Here is a 20667-nt window from a genome sequence, read left to right as displayed (position 1 = left end):
TCTGTTTTTTTCCACATCAAAATCAATTATTTATTACCTGGGAAAATAGTATAAGCTTATTATACTGTAAATGTTTTATGTATAATTTATGTAGTAAGCAGTGAAAGAAATGTTATGAGGTAAAATGCACAGTAATCCCATCTCAAATGTATCATAACAAATACAGACACATTGCACAACACAGTCAAAACATATTCTCTCAGGTCTTTAACCTTTGACTGAGAACTTTGTAGACGTCTGTAACTACAGCCAATAATTAACTTCACGCCATAAATTTTTTTTTAAAATAGAGATGAAGAAAACATGAGAGCAAGTAAATCAGAATCGCTTTATTTAAAATTATACTACAGTAACAATGTTGAAGAAAAGGTTTTCAGGTTTAAAACAACAACATTCAAATACAAATCATTTCCTCCCTGCTCTCTTTAAATGAAATGAAACACAGAAGAATTGAATTTGACCTTCACAGTGGAATGACAGGCCTGAACCAGAAACCTCTCACCTCAGGCTCTAGAGGTGAGAACAGGGCTTCGGTTTGGTGTATATTAAAAACAACAAAACAGAAAAACAAATGTATTTAAGACAAGATGGCCCCTCTCAATGCTTTCTCCACTGCTCACCTATATTTAAAAGCTGAATATTGAATACTGATCCCCAATCAGGTCCGCTGAAGTTGGTTGTGAAGATGTAAGAGAATTGTTTCTAAAGCAGGCGACTGAATTAAACAAAATGTGACTTCAGGGTTATGAGGGTGCACAGATGGAGGATTGATGAGCCCCGATGTCCAACAGAAAATAGACGGATTTCCAAATACAACACTTAGCCAGAACAACCTCTGCATCCACAGTGGGTGCATTCAATGATCCTTCCCTGCAGAGAGAAGAAAATAAAACAAAAGCATTAGTTGCAAGACAGAATGAATTGTGATATTTTCTGTGTTGAGTAAAGGATAATAGCCCTCACTTATGTGTTTCATGTACATCTAGTTTGTCAAACCCTACACCTGAGAAAAAGGGTACTGCTAATGGTGAACAACCTCAAACTGGATGTAGCAAGCTCTAAAAATTGCTGTCTACAAATTTAGCCCTTTCAAACACCTCCGTCCCATATGCTCAGATTTATCAATGTACATCTTGGCTTTGTTCCCGTTTTCTCACTGTGAAGTCGCACTCAATCATGTCAGCCGCAGCATGTTGTTGGCCAGACCAGCTGGCTGCAGGAAAATCCAACAACTTGAGAAGAAATAGTGAAATCCCAAAGTACATGTTTTTTACACAGCCCTTTAAGATTTTGGTGTATTTTTGTATTTAATCCTTCAGGAGTTAAATCAGGTAATTTGTCCCACAAATTATTGTTTCTATGTTCAGTTCACTATGTTATCAATAATAGACAAGTCTTAATTTTTTTTTTTTTTTACTGATATTACAATAAGGGCCAATCAAAGCATGTCAATTATTATTGAACACTGACCAACACAGTGACTGGCAGGGAGAGTCTGGTCTAATCTATAAAAGCCTTTTAAACTTTTAAACTATGTGAGTCTTTGTTGCAGCTATAGGTTTAGTGATAAAGTGATTTGTTGCTGTGGTGGAGTTGTGTCTGTACAGATATCAGCAGAATTAATGTAAAGCTGATGAACAACTTAAGCCTTTAGTGCATATTTAATCAAAACTCATGCTTTCAAGATTTTCTTTTAAATTATTTGATGTCAGACTTACAACTTCCAGCTTTCCCTTGGGGACTCTGCAGATACAGTTGGTTCCAAAGTTGGTGTCTCTCGTTTGGATGCAACGCAGACAGCATAGGTTCTCATAGCCCTGCTTCTTCCACTTGGCAATCAGGTTCTTGTCTGCATAGCCTTCCTTTATACAGTAATCATACAGCTCTGCCAGGGTACAAAGACAATCATTGCTTAGCATCTCATACATAAAATAAATCTAGAAATGGGTAATATACTGTATGTATGGTCATGTGCACATTAAAAACGGCACAAAATGATGAGGCAAAACCTTTAGATAAACATCCAAACTAAAGTCTTACGAGTTGTCTGGTTGAGATAGTTTGGTTTGTAAAATACAGAAGAGGAAATGGAGAACAATAGATGTCAGGTGGTTCGTCAGTGGGACAGAGTTAAGCCCGCCCACCTCTGCTGATGGCTTTGCGTTTGTAGAAGAGGTCGAAGATGTAACGACTCCGCTGATGGTGAAGCCTGAAAATTGGCCACAGGGACTCGACCTTTCGCTTTCCTTCGTGAGGCTCTGTTTCAGCTGCGAGAGGGAGGGCAGAAATAAAAAAGGTGGAGTTAGAAATAATAGTTTATACATTTATGATGTAAATGCTTGGTGGGATGGCGATGAGCTGATGTGATGTTGTGAACAGCCTCTATTACAGACTCGTGGGTGTATATCCTTATAGAAAGAAGAGTCATTGTAGATACATTAGTAATTCATCAAACTTAACAAGTACATATGGATTAAAACAGATAGACAGTGTTTTCAAAAACAAGACGAGTGTCTCTCGGTTAAGGAACTACTGCTACTTGTTGGCTGTGGTCAGTCAACTTCTAGTGAGAGTTGGGGTGGACGCTTTTATTCAGGACGTTGCTTGGAGCATTTTCCCCCCAGGCCCTCCTCCCCCCCCCCCCCCGGAGGTCTCCCCCAATCGTGTTAATCGACGTTTGGTGCACCCGATACCAAAAACCCTCGTGTCACCATCCCCATGGTCATTGTTTAAACCAGACGGGACAGCGAGGGAACTTCAAGAGAAACGAATGAACTCATTTCACCGAGCTACACGCTGCGGGTTCAGCGGAGCCGCCGCGGGGACGAGCTCCATCCAACGGCTTTACCTTCTCTCATTTTCTGATCCAGCTCGTCCAGAGTGGGCTCGATGAGCTCCCAGCCGTCTGGAGGAGGCTTCCTGCTTCTCTTCACTTTCGGCATCTCGTCGTGTTTTGTGGGAAAATACAACAGAAGCTTCCTCCTTGTTTTCGTTTCTGATTATGCTAACCTGACTCGGGTGCTGAAATTTGACGTCATCGACTGAGGGAGGAAGGGGGTGGGTTCTCCCTTCTCCCTCTAAGCGCGCTCGGATGACGTCACTGCAAAAAATAAACAGTTGTTAGGAACTTTTTAAAAACAAATTAAATTTCCCTCCGGACAAAAACTCTACATTTGTTTATCAAAATAATATTTTTGTCCATATAAGGACGTAAACTGAGATAAAACCAAAACAGATGTTTTTCTCATGTTCTCGGTGAATTGCATCACTTTAGCGCTCTAGCAAATTGCCTTAAGAAAAACAACATAATGTTGGTTAAGTTTATTTTATAACACACGTTACTTAGTTTAATAACTGGAAATTGCATTTAAATGTATGTGTAAAATAGTTGACAGCGACAGATATCATCATTAAATGCTTTAAAAAATACGTGTTTTTAAGATTTGTGGACAGGCACATCCTCGGACCCCTCCGCATAGCACTGCTGTGAGTTTAGTCAGCTGTCAGTTTGTGTTGTCGCCTGAACATTTGTGTTTTCTGCTCGTGTTCACGTTTAAATGAGTTTTTAATAAAGGCCTCGTTTGTCAAAATGCCCAAAGGAGGTAAGAGTGATTTCAAACCCAGCTTCACTGTGTTGACATCGGTGTTAGCCCGCTGTTAGCCACGTTACGCCACAGGATGTTTGCTTCTTATAGATGTGATACTACACAACATGTTTAGAAACCAGCTCTGCTGCTGTTGACTGGTCATTCCCTGCTTTTATTCCATCGTCGCAGGTAAGAGAGGAAGCCACAAGGGTCGCATGAGGACGTACACCAGCCCCGAGGAGATAGACGCTCAGATGAAGGCTGAGAAGGAGAGGAAAAAGGTCAGTGCACCACATATGGTGATGGTAGTAAATGCTCCTTCCTACAGTTCCCATCATGCAACATCTTGAGTGAACTGATCCTGATGTTTTAAGCTCCACAGCCTCTGATGTCCCCTCGTGTCCTCAACACAGTGTTCATTCTAGAAGCTGTTGGGGCCACGAGCAAAAAGTATTTTCTAGGAAAGGCAGAGACAACGTCACCCGAGCTAATTGTTTTGAAGTTTAATGCTGTCAGTGCTCATACTTTTCTATTTATTTTTTCACTTCCAGGTGGATAACTCCTCTTCATTTTCCTTTACTTTCATTTTCAATTTAAACTTTGAGAATGAAACAGAACTGTAGCCTCGGTGGGAGTGACATGGGGTTCTTATAGGGAGGTTTCCTACTTAGATGTCATTGCGAATACTCCATTGGTTTTTTAAGAGAGAGGGTGGGTAGGTGGGGATGTAGTCCCTGGTCACATTGTGAGGGGACCCCAAGCAGCTGTTCACAAGCGAAGCTACACATAGGCCCTAAAAAGTCTTGAAAAGCAAAACTTCAGTTTTAAAGGGTCTTATATGACTCATTCAGGACAAGTCCAACTATTAGGAAAAAACATATATTGTTATAACTAACAAATTGATTGGATTTGAATTGTTTAATTAGTCCACCAATTCTTCATTTATCTGAATACATGAAGTGATCAATGGGGTTAGACAAGAAATAAACTGCCCCCCCAGCCCTCCTGTACAGGTTGCATAGGCCGTAGACCAGCAGAACAAAGGAGCTACTGAGTGAAATACATCAGTGTATTGATGAGTACATTCCTGCATGTGTACATAGATGTTGTATGTATTCCTTACATGTGTTAACCTGATAGCATTGTTAGATAATGGTCTGTTTTTGGTTTACCTGTTTGTCTTTCATTAATGTTTTTTTATAGCAAGAGCAGGAAGCAGAGGGGGCGGAGGGTGCAGCTCCGAATGAATTGGCAGAGGGGAAGCTACCAGCATCAGGATCAGAGGACAGCGATGATGATTCCCTGGTACTGCCACACTAAAACTGCCACTCTTTCTCTGTGGTTTCACACATACAGCTTCCTTGACATATAGTACAGTAATGATGCATTCATTCACTTTATGCTGTATGAGCTGTTGTGATGTGTTTGCAGAGAAAGAGAGCAGGTGTGGAAGGCTTGATAGAAATTGACAACCCCAACAGAGTGGCACAGAAGTCCAAGAAGGTGACGCAAATTGAGCTGGATGAGCCTAAGCAGTTATCAAGGAGAGAAAGGTGTGTGTCAGTCTGCCACATCGTATCAGTGCTTCATGAGAACTTAATTTTTTCACTAACATTCCGTATGTCACTGTCTCCACCTCCAACTCCTGCACAGAGAAGAGATCGAGAAGCAGAAGGCGAAGGAGCGCTACATGAAAATGCACTTGGCAGGGAAGACGGACCAGGCCAAAGCGGACCTCGCTCGCCTCGCCATCATCAGAAAGCAGAGAGAGGATGCTGCAAAAAAGAAAGATGAAGAGAAAAAGGGTGAGAACCTAGAGCTGGTTAAAACCTCTTAATGAGGTGATAATTGTATAGTGATGTTTTTAACAGTAGGCTGTAAATACCTCGTTTATTGCAGAGTCATTTGGTGTCATCTGTTTTTTTGACCAGAGAAAATTTTTGATTGAATCTTGGTACTCTCACTGTTTACATGTCTGTGTGTAGAGCTGATCATGTGAATTCTTTATTTTCTCTTCACAGCAAAAGAAGCAGCGGCTGCAGCGGCCAGAGGAATAAACTCCCTCGCACTGAAATGATACAGAGTATTTATCAGAGGCATTTTCACATGTTTGTGGACTGGTGCAATATATATGACTATTTTTTAAAGGAAGAACTATGAAGAATATTTACTGTAAAATGACCATTTGGAAAATGGTTGAGGAGACACCAGTGGAGAGGGGTTGTGAATGTTGTGGCATGGAATAATGGCCTTGTTGATCCCTCCAGGAAATACAGCTACAAATGAGATTACATCAGGCTTCACGTACACTTGGAATGAATCCCTTCTAACCATTTAGCTTGTACATGATATTATTAATGGTTATACTTAACCCTGTACAATTTTCAACTTTGCTAACTGAGCTTTACCACTATATTTTGGGGGATGTTACATTGTATATAACTGAATCATGAAAATATTTCAGATTAATATGGTGAAACGAGTAAAATGCGTCTGTTAATTTCTTTATGTGCTGTGTCTCCCTGTGAGAAAACATCTCGTGTTTTGGAGCAGACTTTCCCAACCTCAGGCGAAAGAGTCCAAGTTGAGACCACTGATATAAAAATGAACGAGTCAACATCACAGATTTTCAGTTCAGAGAATCCTTTAACTATAAAAAAGAAATCTTTCAAATACTCGTACAAAAAGTTTTATATATATATATATATATATATATATATTATATACATATTATATACTAGTATGTTGTTAAATGTCAAGTCTCAACTCTTAGTGTCCATAATTCTCTAGAGAGGAGTAGAGTGTAGGATTTTTCTTATGAATATTATAAAAAATGTATATTTTATTTTCAATTGAAGTTCAGTCATCTCCTTTTTGTATTTAAGTTATAAAGTGGTCTACATCACATGCTCCATTCTGTTTAGAGCTTATAAATGACACCACTGAACTGACATTCATTGTTTTAAAAAGGGTAGGGAAAAAAAGGAACACCAGCTATCTAACAAAACTTTTAATTTAACAAATACTAAGACAGAGATATTTAGTCATAGAAAATAAATATAATTAAAGGGAGAAGTTAAATAAATATATGAAAACAAAAATATTGTAATGAGTGTCCCTCATTCCGAAAAAAAATAAATAGAGATCACTCAGAAAATATCTTCACTTCATCATAAACACTCACGTGAGGAATTTTATTTGAATCTCATTTTATTTTGGGGACAATACACATGAACAACCTCGACCACAGGTGGCGCTGTGACAGGTACCGAGCACAGGAAGAAGACGGAGCGCTGTGATTGGTGGAGAGTTTGGCGGACTTTACCCCCCCCCCCCCCCCCCCCCCCCCCCCCCCCATGGAGGAGGCAGCGGTGGGTGGAGGTTCGTCGGGGATCTGGTGTCACTCCAACCGGATAACCATCTCCCAGCGCCCGGAGCTTCTTCTCCACTGGCGGGTGAGCGACCTCCACGTGCTGCGGACTCACCGAACCTCACATGTGGAGTTCAAGTTAGTTTCTAGTGACGGGAAGTGATTTTAAAACAAATAACTGAAGACTTGTCATGAGTTTGACGTGATTTCCTGACACAATAACAAGCTCGGCTGTAGTTTGAACTCTTATTTGATCTCTTCACATTCGAGTAAACCCTCATTTCCTTTGCGTCAGTTCATCTGTGAAAGTTTATTCAATGTTTTCCCAGTTTGTTCTCCGCCTCGCTGCAGAAGTTGGTGGGTGCAGCCGAGCTGAGCAGAAACTCGCAGCGGTAATAAACGTCATGTGCTCGGCTGACCTGGAGTCAACTCCCCGCCGCCTCGCTCTTTGTGAACTGTGTTATCGAACTGTCTCCGACCTGAAGGGTCGAAGTTTAACCGATGGGACCACAGATCCACACAGTTGCATCACATGTCTTTGTTCCGAGTCCCGGACTGTAATAACTAATCTGATGGAGATAGTGGATCAGTGGAGCAGAGGCCTGTGTGTCCGCAGCACTGATTGAGTCCTCTAGTTATATATAAACCTTTATGACTGGGATAGTTTTATTATTATATGTTCTCATCAGAGTCTGGGACTATAGGACATGGTACAGTTCAGACTGGATTTCTAGGAATTACTACCCCGATTTATTTCTGCTCACTGATGGTCGCTCAGCCTGACCCCTCTCAGATGGCATGTGGACGTGGGCCACTTCAGGCAATGGACAGGGACAGATCATGCTTCAGTTTCCTTAACGTGCAATACAAATGAAATTCATCGATCTCTAAACAAAGACACCCCAACCTTTCTCTTTTTAGATTTTTTATATTCCGTGTGACCAAAGAATCAGCAGCCATGTCTGTAACAAACGGCCAAAGTGTGAGCAAGGAGACGTGGGACTCGCACAACAAGATGATGCTGGAGCCCCTTGGCATCAACGACTCAGAGGTTTGTGTTCAGTGGATCGGTTCATCACATGTCACTTTATAAGATGGGACTCCTTTTATTATGTAGTTTGAAAGTCTTAACTAAAAAAAAACATTTACAGCCTTTTAATAACTTAACACTAATCCCTCCCCTTGAAACTGAAGTTTTGCAGACTGCTCACGTCTCTGTTTTACTTGTGGGACTGTCTAGTGTGAAATTGCTGACTTTTGAGCTAACTCTGGTTAATGCTACACTACAGGAAATCACTTCTTCTTTGTTGTTTTAAATACAGCTCTACTGTTTTGTTGAAGTGAAAAAGAGAAGTGATTCTGTGAAAACACAACTGCAATATATCAGATAGTTACTCACCAGACACCGACCCAGCATTTTCTGCAGTATCAGGCATTTCCACTGCTGGTATCAGTATCAAAACATTTCAAATTTAGTCTTATTATTATAATTATACAGTTTTTCCATTTACAAGCTTGTGTGATAAATTGTCACTGCACCCCTCAATGAAACAGCACCTGTGTATGTTTGTGTTTTCAGGTTTTCTCTATCATAAAAAAAGAGAAGCACAGGCAGACGTACGGTCTGGAGCTGATAGCATCTGAGAACTTTGCTAGCAGAGCAGTTCTTGAGGCTCTGGGTTCCTGTATGAACAACAAGTACTCTGAGGGATACCCCGGACAGAGGTACGTGGATTCATTCAGTTTGTCAAATCAATTTAAAAACACACAATGTTTGGTCAAATCCTACACTTGAAATCTGACACCACACATGAGAAAAACTGTATAAAACCTACAGCTGTAATAATCAGTACGATCCCTGTGATCAGGTATTATGGTGGTACCGAGCATGTTGATGAACTGGAGAGACTTTGTCAGAAGAGGGCGCTGGAGGCCTATGGTCTGGACTCAGAGAAATGGGGTGTCAACGTGCAGCCATACTCAGGTATCAAATACTGATTCAAAAATTACTGATGTGACTTTATTTTCTTCAAACTCCTCTCCTCTTTCTCTTGGTCCTTGTTCACCTCTCTGACTTGTCACCCTGTTGTTGATTCTTCTTTGTTCAGGTTCGCCTGCTAACTTCGCGGTCTACACGGCCATCGTGGAGCCCCACGGCAGGATCATGGGACTGGACCTCCCTGATGGAGGTCACCTGACGCACGGCTTCATGACCGAAAAGAAGAAAATCTCAGCAACGTCCATCTTTTTCGAGTCAATGCCGTACAAGGTACAAAGCACTCAAACACATTTTGTCAACAAACACCCGTCAGGAAACATTTATACAAATATCTCACAGATGTGAACAATAACTTTGTAGTTTCTGAAAACTTTTACCATAATAATTGTTAAATACATGAGAATCAAGGCACAATGCTTTTATTGTGGAGGCACTGGTAGCAGGACACACTGAAAATAGATTCTATTAACACTCGAGTATTGTAGATTTGATATTTGAACTTTCCCCATGTTAATAAAGAATGTTGTTAATGTGGCTGTCTGAAACACATCTTAGATTTGAAGTAGTTCATTTCTGAGTTTAGCAAAATACATTCTCATAATGTTTATTTAATAAATAAATAAATAAACATAACAGAATGCTTATCGTATTCATTCAAATCGGTTTCAGGTCGATGTCAGATGTGGCTGTCTGTGTGTTTATTTTTTGTGACATTTTTCATAATTTCTAGGTGAATCAAGAGACGGGCTACATTGACTATGACAGGCTGCAAGAAAACGCACGTCTGTTCCACCCCAGACTCATCATTGCAGGTTATTTAGTGTACACACACACACACACACACACACACACACACATACTCACAAATTTGAACCAAATAATTGTTTAAGAAGCTAAACGTTCACCTCCTCCTGGTTTTTCTTCACTAGGAACTAGCTGCTATTCCCGCAACCTCGACTACGCTCGTCTGAGGGAGATCGCCAACGAGAACGGTGCATACCTGATGGCAGACATGGCTCACATCAGTGGTTTGGTGGCTGCCGGTGTGGTGCCCTCACCCTTTGAGTTCTCTGACATTGTTTCCTCGACAACGCACAAGACGCTGCGTGGCTGCCGCTCTGGACTTATCTTCTACAGGAAAGGTAGAAATGGAAAATTATGCTTCTGTCCAAACAAACCACACATACACTTATTTCTGTCTGTATTTGTTCTTTGTTATTTATCAGGTCATTTAATTTCTCTCGTCTGTGTTTCCCTCCTCCAGGTGTGCGGAGTGTCGATGCGAAGGGGAAGGAGACTTTGTACAACTTGGAGTCTTTGATTAATCAGGCTGTGTTTCCTGGGCTGCAGGGAGGACCACACAACCACGCTATTGCAGGTATCATGCTTTTTCTCCCTTTGACATTCAAATAAACAGTAAATTAATTATGTCAGCATGTATTTTATGTTTGTCTGCGGGCTGTTGTCCTCAGGTGTCGCTGTAGCTCTCAAACAAGCCATGACCCCAGAGTTCAAAGCCTACCAGACGCAGGTTCTTGCTAACTGCAAAGCTCTGTCCACTGCCCTCATTGACTACGGCTACAAGATCGTCACTGGTAAGAGACCGAGCACAATGTTTTCTTTTGTTAATGTGAAAGCTGTGAAAGGAAAAGTTTTCTATATCAGATTTGTAGAAGCACTTTACAGCTTTATTGTCTATGTAATGTCCTCTCATGCTGTGTGTCTCTTCTCGTGTAGGCGGCTCTGACAACCATCTGATCCTGCTGGACCTGCGCAGCAAGGGAACTGATGGAGGACGAGCTGAGAAGGTTCTGGAAGCCTGTGCTATCGCTTGTAATAAGAACACCTGTCCAGGTAGCGTTTGTGTTTCTATCATAAGTTACCATGAGAGAAAGTTCAGACTAAAGACCAGTTAAATAGAAGTTAAAAAGATATATACGGCTTTGATTTTATAAAAATGAGTGTGTGTGTAATTTAGTCTACATTTCTGTGCATGTAGCTCCTTTAAAATGTAAATGTCTTTTTTCCCCAGAGTTCAATTCTTAATTTTTCCTTTTGTTTAGGGGATAAAAGTGCTTTGCGCCCGAGTGGTCTGAGGTTTGGCTCTCCAGCTCTGACCTCCAGAGGCTTTGAGCAGGATGACTTCAAGAAGGTGGCAGAGTTCATCCACCGAGGTAAACTCTTAAAGCCGTCATTTTTAAAAAGGCAGTATATTCAAGATGTTCTCTAAGAGATGTTTCAAATAAGCAAAATGATGACAAAAAAAAACCCAAGCCAATCATTTCAGTCCCTGCTCTTCTTTTCCCTCTGCAGGTGTTGAGCTGACCTTGGAGGTGCAGAGAAGCCTGGATCCCAAAGCCACTCTTAAGGTGTTCATTCAGGCTTTGTCACAGGAAGAAAAGTTCCAGCAGCGGGTGGCAGAGATCAAGGCTGAGGTGGAAGCTTTCGCTGGTCATTTCCCCATGCCCGGCCTCCCTGAGCTGTAGGGGGCAGCAGTTCACACTCTGAGGGCAGCTGATGATTACGACAAACATTATTCTGCCAATTTTCATGTTGTCTATTGTGTGTATGTTTGCTTTAAGTGTTAAATCTGTCTCTCCAAATCATGACACTTCTTATGGAATCACTGCAGCCATGGACACATTATACCAATGCTTGGAACTGTAGTAGCAACTATTCAGTATTACTACAGTGCCTTTACCTGACTTCAGTCTTTCTTGTTACAATTTCATTGAAGCTTAGATCATGTCAAAATCTCCTTTTTCTTTTGTATTCCATTTATAAATCCAAAGTTTTTATTCAGCAGGCAGAACGGCACATCTGAGCAGCAAACAGGATCACTGCCTTCATATATGATCATCCTTGTTTATGAGCAGACAATAAAATCTGTTAATTGTAAAACCACTGTTGTTACTTCGTGTATTTATCACTTCCAACCATTTTTTATATTTCTATATCACATTTTCTATATCGCTATATCACTGGGGGAGCTGAGGCCAATCCCAGCTGACATTGGGAAGCAGGATACAGCCTGAACATGTCACCAGACCATGAAAGTTTTCAAACCAAAATCAAAAAAAACATAATTGATGTTCGATAAATTAATTGATCATTAAAAAAAATTCTCAGCTGTAGTCATAGTGAGTAAACATGAGACAAGATGGTGATGATGACCATGAACCATGAGGTGTGTTAGTGTGTATGGTAAAAGCATATTTTATATTTTAGAGTATGATTTACTTGATTTTCTTTTTCTTCGTCTATGTAACAGATAATTTCTTCACCAGCTTACTCATGATAGCAAAGCAAATGTTTCGATGTATATAACTCATATTTATGGAAAATAATATCTAACACTTAATGAAGAATAAATTATATTTTTTTTCAAACTTCGACAATGCAAAAACTATAGTTTTTGTGTTTTTTCCCAAAAATTTCTGAATCTTTTTGGGGGAAAAAGTTTTTCCCTCCTTTATTTATTGTAGAAAACAAACTGTAAAACAATCATATAAAACAATTACAAAATGTATATGTAATGTAGAATGTAGAATGAACTCTACTTATTACTACATAAGATATAAAGAACATATATACACAGAAAATACAAAAACATATTTATATATAATAATATAAAATATAACCTTTTTTGAAAAATAAAAACATATTCAAATGTAATTCATATAAGAGAACTGGTTTTGAATTACATAAGAACATGTTAAAATGTATTTTAAAAGAAAAGGAAAGAAAAAAAAGAACATTTCATTAAATTATTATTATTTTATTTAGAGGTTCCCAACAACAGCCGAAAGAAAAGGGAAAATGCAGCTTTTGTAAACTACTCTAAATAATAATAATAATGATAATAATAATAATACAATGACGTTTTAAAAAGACATAAATATAAAATATATAAAATCAAAGATTAAAAAAGGGAAATTAAGTGGAGTAAAATTTAAGGGAAATCAGACCAGATATGATTTTAATCTCTGGTAAATCTGTTGTTGTATTTTCCTTTTATAACCATAATTTCTACATTGTATCTCATCATCTTTTCATTTATATAAAATCTATGATTATATCTAATCATCTTTTTATTTATATTATTTATTATATTATATATATATTATTTATTATATTATATATATATATTATTTATAGTCTATGATCTCATCCAGATGTGATTTGAGTGAATCGAGCCCATGAGACATCTGCGATCGAGCTCTCGACGATCGTTTAATGGCGCCTGGTCCGGGGTCAGAGGTCAGTGTGCGCGCCTCACGGCTGCTGTGGAGAACAAGGAGCCGCTCGGTGACAGTTTCTCGGGGAAACACGGATCTCTGTCCGGGGTTTTTCGTCTAAAACTTCCCCCTTCACGCCAAACAGGAGCTGCGGCTGCGGCGCTTTATCGTCGGTGAGCCCGCCGGTTGTTGTCGGAGTGTCGGTTAGCCCGGCTAGCCTCGTGAGCCACTTTAGCTGGCTCACGAAGAAGTACCTAGCTAACTAGCTTAACTTCGAGCTAGCTAACAGACATTTCTCCGACCAAAAGCAAACCCCCGCAGACATGCAGGACTTACTGGCCAACGCGGAACACATCAAGTTCGACCTGGAGCTCGCTGTGGAGCAGCAGCTGGGGGCGCAGCCGCTGCCCTTCCCCGGCATGGACAGTAAGTTCTCGGCTGCTAGCTGGTGCTTTAGCCGCTGCAGGTGGAGTGTGGTTCTTCCGTCCGCCGCTGGTGTCTGTCGTTAATGTTTGTTTGTTTTCTGCAGAATCCGGATCCGCTGTGTGCGAGTTCTTCATGAGAGCAGCTTGTGTGAAAGGTACAAAACACAACATGACAACATTTCCTGTGTTCGATCTGCGTGAAGTTTTATTGCACCATGGAAACAGGAAGCACTGTTCGTCACAGACCTCGGTTTGATTTCACCAAACATCAAACTTGTTATGTTTTCCCTCTTTTTTTAAATCAAACATTTGTTGTCTGGACAAACTTTAGCTGCTGTGAAGTCTAATACTGCTGCAACTGGCTTTAATCTACTAACAAACAGTACATTTTCTCCAATAAATGCAAATTAAATAAGTATTCATTAAGGTGCAGCATGTAGAGAATGAACTGTGCTTAAACTTTACTGTACTTCCCAAGAGCAGCTTTCAGCTTAACACGACGACTGTGCAACATAAACAAAGTGCTTTTGACAAGCAAATCAAATTATTTAAAATATATTATAAAGTGGAACATGTAGAAATAGATCTGTTGAATTTGAATTGTATGTGTATTCACACCAGCAGCTTCAGCTTCACATTGAGACCAACTTTCCAAACAAGTGCTGTGATTCATTGTATGTTCATGTTTCTTTATTTTCATTTTTTTGTAATGAATTTTATCAGTTGGAAGCTTTTACTATGAAAAAAAGAGCAGCAGGAAGTGACCACTTTAACTTAAAAGTAACTGAAGACCCTCAATTACAGCTATTAAGCTATTGCTTAATAATTTCATGCCGGTAGATCAAGTTTTTCAGATCTTAGTATAGGAAATAGAAATTACATGAAACCTTTTTTTTTTAAAAAAGGTGATCAATTACCACGACTGTTCACGGGCATGAGTTGATTGTTGATGTTTGTTTTTGTCTCCGCTCTCAGGTGGGATGTGTCCTTTCCGTCACATCAGTGGAGAGAAGACGGTGGTGTGTAAGCACTGGCTCCGAGGACTGTGTAAGAAGGGAGACCAGTGCGAGTTTCTCCATGAATACGACATGACCAAGATGCCTGAATGCTACTTCTACTCCAAGTTTGGTTGGTCCACTCTCTCATAATCGAACAGATCGAGCTCAATGACAGCATCCAGTTGTTAAATTACCTTTAGTGTATTTCTTCCTTCTTCTTGTGCTGGTGAATGATTTGACCCTGTTGGTCTCTGTTTACGTTTGATTGCAGGTGAGTGCAGCAACAAGGAATGTCCGTTCCTGCACATCGATCCAGAGTCCAAGATCAAGGATTGTCCCTGGTACGACCGAGGCTTCTGCAAACACGGTGGGTCCCTCAACGCTCTGCTTTAGCCGCCAACCAATGCTCATCAGCTGCAAAACAGCCTCTCTTCTTCCTGTTACCTTTCTGTGTTGTTTATATTCAAGTGGCTGACGTTTGTGTCCATCTGTCTGTCTCAGGTCCCGACTGCAGACACAGACACACAAGAAGAGTGATCTGTATGAATTACCTGGTCGGATTCTGTCCAGAAGGAAAATCCTGTAAATTTATGCAGTATGTAATCCTTTTTATTTGACTCCTACATAATAGTTCTGTCTTATCACCAGTGCATGATGGGTAATTGTTTAGTAAGATATTCATACAAAAGATAAAAAATAAGAGATATCAGTCGACGGTTATAGATTTAACAGTGAGATGTTGTTCGCAGCCCTCGTTTTGAGTTGCCTATGGGAGCATCTGAACAGCCTCCTCTACCACTACAAGTCCAGAACCAAGCAAAGGTGAGAGGATACGATAACACATTGTCATTCATTCATGTTTGCGCTGTGTGTGGTTCAAATTAAACGACCCGTAGCTTCCACCTCTGCGTGTTAATTACCTGCTTTGTCCTGTGTCCTGCTGCAGCCAGTGCCTACCATCGGCCGCTCGTCGCTCTCTCTTATCCAGTTGACCAACTCCAGTCCAAGCCAGCGGCCGCAGAACAACACAGTCATGGGCGGTTACCAGCAAAATAACATGACCAGCAACAGAGGGCCTCGTCCATTGGACCAGGTCACATGCTACAAGGTGAGATTTGTCTTATAAGAGTTAAGTCTCTCCCTGTGAAGTTTATATCTAGACTGGCTTTGATAATTCCTCTTACATTTTTCTTAGATGTAAGTATTTGTTAATTTCATCGTAATGGACCAACACACAGAATGTTATTTTTAAAATATATTATTTAAACTTGTTATTCTCCTTCTCTCTCCCATCTATCCTGTGCCATTAACATCTTCATGCCTTTGTCTCCTGTGTGTGTGTGTGTGTGTGTGTAGTGTGGAGAGAAGGGCCACTATGCAAACAAATGCACAAAAGGCCACCTCGCCTTCCTTAGTGGACAGTGACCTTCAGTTTGGGGTCCTGACATCACAGCGCTGCAGCTAGCTCCCCAGATGTGAGCAGAGGAGACCAGAGGAAGCAGCTCAACAGGCTAAAGATGAACTTTTTTTTGCCTCTTACAAACTCTGACGCTGAGGTGACACCTGTGGCTGGACGACTTGGCTCAACTCTGAAAAAGTAGACATGACACCCAGGGTCCAGAGTGGTGTGCATCTCTGGAGGGACTGCGCTGACATGTCGGCGATCTTCGTTTCCTCAGGTCATGTGACTACATCTGTGACGGCAGACCTACGAGCCTGGTAACTCTATCAGAATTGGTTGACGTTATAAAGAAAAAAAAGGTAATGTGTTAAATACCAGCAGGAATTTTTGTACTCAAAACTACTGTGACCCATTGGAGTCCAAATCTATTTGCCAGAAATAATGTCACTGTCAAATGTTACTTTCGAACTGTGACATTTGTGGCTTTTTGCAAACATTTAAAATCCTTGATAGTTAATTTACTGTTATGTTGTCAGATCTCAACACATTCAAAGTTCAACTGTGTGGTGTAAAGAACTCAACTCAAATTGTGTTGAAAGGATAAATGTCACTTGTTTGGACAGAGACGACAGTGTGAACATTTTTACAATCTGTACAATGTGTTCAAATAAATGTTCTTGTTACTGATTTACCTTTTGTGCTGTTGTATGAAGAGCAACTGTTCTCAAGTGTTAAGGGAGATAGCTGAGGAAATAATCGCTTTAGATGTAGAAATTCAAACATGAAACAAAAAGTGTGAATCTTTATATTGTTTATTGGTCACAACAGTCACATATTAACACAAGAGCTGAATAGAAAGAGCAGGAGGAGTAAAGAGATCCACCGTCAACCCCTGGAGGTCTGAGAGCTGCTGAGGAGGCTCAATGGTACTTCCTCCAGCGATCGTGTTCTGGGAAAGAGAAACAGAAGAGATTTATAATTTAAAAAAATAACCCTTCATATCAGTGATGTACTGCAGAAAGAGAGACTAAAGACTCATACTGGAGAAGAAAACATTAAAGAAGTGAGAGTTCATAACTTACTGATGTGGTCATATTCCCACAGGTAGCTGAGGGCGACATAGCCAGCCAGCAGAATAGCGACACCTCCGATGCCTCCTTTCTTCACATTAATGTACTTGTTGTAGTATCTGTCGTGGCCTGGAGGAGACGGAGGAGAAACAGAAATTGAGGGGTAACACACAGCAGAAAGAGTGTGTCTAATATTTACTTGTGACCAAGAGTCACTGGTTTGAATCCTTTGATTTGCCCAAAACCTGAAAGTGTTTGTTAAACTGCAAAGTCGACTCTAGAGGACAAAGGTTTTTATTTTTGATCCTGAATGAAGTTTCAGTCAGAACAGGTTTACTCACCCCTGCGGATGGATGAGATGATACCATTGGGAGTGAAGTCCCGACCTCCGAGCCAGCTGCCGAGCTGACCCAGCTTCACGTCCATCAGACGCATCTCAGCTACGGGAACTGGTCAAAGAGACACAGCAGAAACAATTCAATTAAAATCTGCTCTCCGGTGAACATCCATTTCTTTGGGAGTCCAACAATTAAAAAAACAGCTCTGATCATCTGATAGTTCCTTTGTTTTTGTTTTTTGTATTTATCAGCACATGTTTATTGTCAAACTGCAAAACTTTCTCCGGATCAATTACATATTACAACTCCACACTGTGCTCACACAATGAATAATAAAATACATTACATAAATAATACGATATATATATATTGGATCTTTGTTTTTATTTGTATTCATCACAACTCTGACAACAAGACATGTTTTACTTTGGAAAATTATGTGAAGACCAGGTAAAAATGTTAAGTTAAAAACTGCTCGACTTTCCGGTGTCTTCTACAAGTCCTGCATTTACCAGTTGTACTATTTATTTGCTTTAGTTTTTAATACACTTCTTGAACAGTGCAAACATACAGAGCAGCTGTATGAAAATGTTTAACCCTTTAAATATTTGGTTAAATGCTTTGATCTTCACATTTATTTTTATCATTGGTATAATAATTTCCTTCACAAATCAATGTCCCTTTTCCTGCACGGTGGTCACAGCCTGTAATTCTCTCAACTACACAACTTTGCACTTTGGACAGGAGCAAAACCAAAGTGTCCAAATCCACACGTGAAGCTGAACGTGACTGGATGTCACAGATTCATTACATCTGTTGTGTAAAGACACTGAAGACAAATTTAAACTGTGTGGAAGCTTTTGACATTTAGAAGGCGAGTGCAGCTCAGGATCAGGTATAAATCAATAAAGTATTATTAGACAGGTGTTTAAAAAAAGTGCAGATTGTTCGTTTCTTTGTGTTTAGTTGTTTTTGTTGGTTTAAATCAAGAGGAACGTTTAGGAGAGGACACCGGGTTAGCACTGTTAGCATGCTAGCTGCAAGAATCGATTATAAAACTTAAATATAAAACCGCAGCTCGAGTGTAGAGACTCAAAACACAGTGAGGATCACAGTCAAGTTCTCTGGTGACTGAATTAAAACTGTTTCATGTCTGTAAAAGTCTCGCTCGTTCATTTTAACTGCAAATCTGCCAATGACACGTAAAGTCCTTGAGGAGTGAGTGCGGCCTTCAGGGGCACGCGCAGCTTCACGGACCCACAAACACACGCACACAGACACACACTCACACACAGCTCTTACATACACCGACACACAACTGACAAGCGGACACAAAACACAGACTGTCTGTTATTATTTCTGCAGAGGACACGATACTCTACCTGGTTTGTCCGCCATCTTGACTGGTGCGAGGGACTCGGCGCAGGGACCGACGGGAATAAAATGAGGCAGTGCATTGTGGGAAAGGATGTAGTTTTATAAAGTGTCCACCGGGGGGCAGCAAAGGAAACGTCACCAGTCTCGATGAAAACAGAAGAAGTAATATAGAAACAGTTCGTATAGAACGAGTTCACGTAGAAACAGTTCATATAGAATGAGTTCACGTAGAAACAGTTCATATAGAATGAGTTCATATAGAAACAGTTCATATAGAACGAGTTCAAGTAGAAACAGTTCATATAGAATGAGTTCATATAGAAACAGTTCGTATAGAAACAGTTCATATAGAAACAGTTCATGTAGAAACAGTTCGCATAGAAACAGTTCATATAGAATGAGTTCATATAGAAACAGTTCGTATAGAAACAGTTCATATAGAAACAGTTCATATAGAAACAGTTCATGTAGAAACAGTTCATATAGAATGAGTTCACGTAGAAACAGTTCATGTAGAAACAGTTCATATAGAAACAGTTCATGTATAAACAGTTCATATAGAATGAGTTCACGTAGAAACAGTTAATGTAGAAACAGTTCATATAGAAACAGTTCACGTAGAAACAGTTCATATAGAATGAGTTCATGTAGAAACAGTTCATATAGAAACAGTTCATGTAGAAACAGTTCGTATAGAAACAGTTCATATAGAACGAGTTCAAGTAGAAACAGTTCATATAGAATGAGTTCACGTAGAAACAGTTCATGTAGAAACAGTTCATATAGAAACAGTTCATATAGTAACAGTTCATATAGAACGAGTTCACGTAGAAACAGTTCATATAGAAACAGTTCATATAGAAACAGTTCATATAGTAACAGTTCATATAGAACGAGTTCAAGTAGAAACAGTTCATATAGAAACAGTTCATATAGAAACAGTTCGTATAGAAACAGTTCATATAGAACGAGTTCACGTAGAAACAGTTCATATAGAATGAGTTCACGTAGAAACAGTTCATGTAGAATGAGTTCACGTAGAAACAGTTCATGTAGAAACAGTTCATATAGAAACAGTTCATATAGTAACAGTTCATATAGAACGAGTTCAAGTAGAAACAGTTCATATAGAAACAGTTCATGTAGAAACAGTTCATGTAGAAACAGTTCATATAGAAACAGTTCGTATAGAAACAGTTCACGTAGAAACAGTTCATGTAGAAACAGTTAATGTAGAAACAGTTCATATAGAACGAGTTCATGTAGAAACAGTTCGTATAGAACGAGTTCATATAGAAACAGTTCATATAGAACAAGAGTTTATATAGAACAAGTTCAAGTAGAAACAGTTCATGTAGAAACAGTTCATATAGAAACAGTTCGTATAGAAACAGTTCATATAGAAACAGTTCACGTAGAAACAGTTCATGTAGAAACAGTTAATGTAGAAACAGTTCATATAGAACGAGTTCATGTAGAAACAGTTCGTATAGAACGAGTTCATATAGAAACAGTTCATATAGAACAAGAGTTTATATAGAACAAGTTCAAGTAGAAACAGTTCATGTAGAAAGAGTTCATATAGAACGAGTTCACGTAGAAATGGTTAATATAGAAACAGTTAATGTAGAACGAGTTCACGTAGAAAGAGTTCATATAGAAACTGTTCATGTAGAAATAGTTCATATAGAAACAGTTCACGTAGAAAGAGTTCGTATAGAAACAGTTCGTATAGAAACAGTTCGTATAGAAACAGTTCATGTAGAAAGAGTTAATATAGAAAGAGTTCATGTAGAGAGAGTTCGTATAGAAACAGTTTGTGTAGAAACATCTCAAGTAGAAACAGTTCACGTAGAAACAGTT

General features: G+C 39.7%; 5 protein-coding genes across 6 annotated transcripts; 3 read left to right on the top strand and 2 right to left on the bottom strand.

Annotated features, from left to right (window-relative positions):
- Positions 1-314: 314 nt before the first annotated feature.
- bud31 (BUD31 homolog) lies at positions 315-3093 on the bottom strand. Its single transcript, XM_020106046.2, has 4 exons — positions 2849-3093; positions 2145-2267; positions 1719-1885; positions 315-870 (listed from the first exon to the last, which is right to left on the bottom strand). Exons 1-4 carry the CDS (start codon positions 2940-2942, stop codon positions 820-822), a joined length of 435 nt encoding a protein of 144 aa, XP_019961605.1. The 5' UTR covers positions 2943-3093; the 3' UTR covers positions 315-819.
- A 357-nt stretch (positions 3094-3450) lies between these two features.
- pdap1b (pdgfa associated protein 1b) lies at positions 3451-6075 on the top strand. Its single transcript, XM_020106045.2, has 6 exons — positions 3451-3602; positions 3777-3868; positions 4791-4892; positions 5019-5140; positions 5241-5392; positions 5609-6075. The coding sequence occupies exons 1-6, from the start codon at positions 3590-3592 to the stop codon at positions 5662-5664; spliced, it is 537 nt and encodes a 178-aa protein (XP_019961604.1). The 5' UTR covers positions 3451-3589; the 3' UTR covers positions 5665-6075.
- Positions 6076-6905: 830 nt separating this feature from the next.
- On the top strand, positions 6906-11857 carry shmt1 (serine hydroxymethyltransferase 1 (soluble)). 2 transcript variants are annotated; one of them, XM_020106040.2, is made up of 12 exons: positions 6906-7095; positions 7879-8008; positions 8537-8682; positions 8826-8941; positions 9066-9226; positions 9687-9768; positions 9886-10098; positions 10221-10334; positions 10429-10551; positions 10694-10810; positions 11020-11130; positions 11270-11857. In XM_020106040.2, the coding sequence occupies exons 1-12, from the start codon at positions 6944-6946 to the stop codon at positions 11440-11442; spliced, it is 1638 nt and encodes a 545-aa protein (XP_019961599.2). In that variant the 5' UTR covers positions 6906-6943; the 3' UTR covers positions 11443-11857. The 2 variants fall into 2 exon arrangements, with proteins under 2 accessions (XP_019961599.2, XP_019961600.1); XM_020106041.2 differs by having other exon boundaries at positions 6926-7042.
- Positions 11858-13157: 1300 nt separating this feature from the next.
- cpsf4 (cleavage and polyadenylation specific factor 4) lies at positions 13158-16710 on the top strand. The gene is made up of 8 exons (XM_020106043.2): positions 13158-13620; positions 13724-13774; positions 14595-14747; positions 14889-14984; positions 15119-15212; positions 15367-15439; positions 15564-15725; positions 15974-16710. The coding sequence occupies exons 1-8, from the start codon at positions 13518-13520 to the stop codon at positions 16040-16042; spliced, it is 801 nt and encodes a 266-aa protein (XP_019961602.1). The 5' UTR covers positions 13158-13517; the 3' UTR covers positions 16043-16710.
- Positions 16711-16813: 103 nt separating this feature from the next.
- On the bottom strand, positions 16814-18952 carry atp5mf (ATP synthase membrane subunit f). Its single transcript, XM_020106044.2, has 4 exons — positions 18810-18952; positions 17431-17538; positions 17102-17218; positions 16814-16968 (listed from the first exon to the last, which is right to left on the bottom strand). The coding sequence occupies exons 1-4, from the start codon at positions 18823-18825 to the stop codon at positions 16940-16942; spliced, it is 270 nt and encodes an 89-aa protein (XP_019961603.1). The 5' UTR covers positions 18826-18952; the 3' UTR covers positions 16814-16939.
- Positions 18953-20667: the final 1715 nt, after the last annotated feature.

This window comes from Paralichthys olivaceus, chromosome 5 (genome assembly GCF_024713975.1).
Source record: "Paralichthys olivaceus isolate ysfri-2021 chromosome 5, ASM2471397v2, whole genome shotgun sequence".
Lineage (NCBI taxonomy): Eukaryota > Metazoa > Chordata > Actinopteri > Pleuronectiformes > Paralichthyidae > Paralichthys > Paralichthys olivaceus.
The sequence above is the reverse complement of the archived record's forward strand: the minus strand, read 5'-3'. Positions and strand labels throughout refer to the sequence as shown.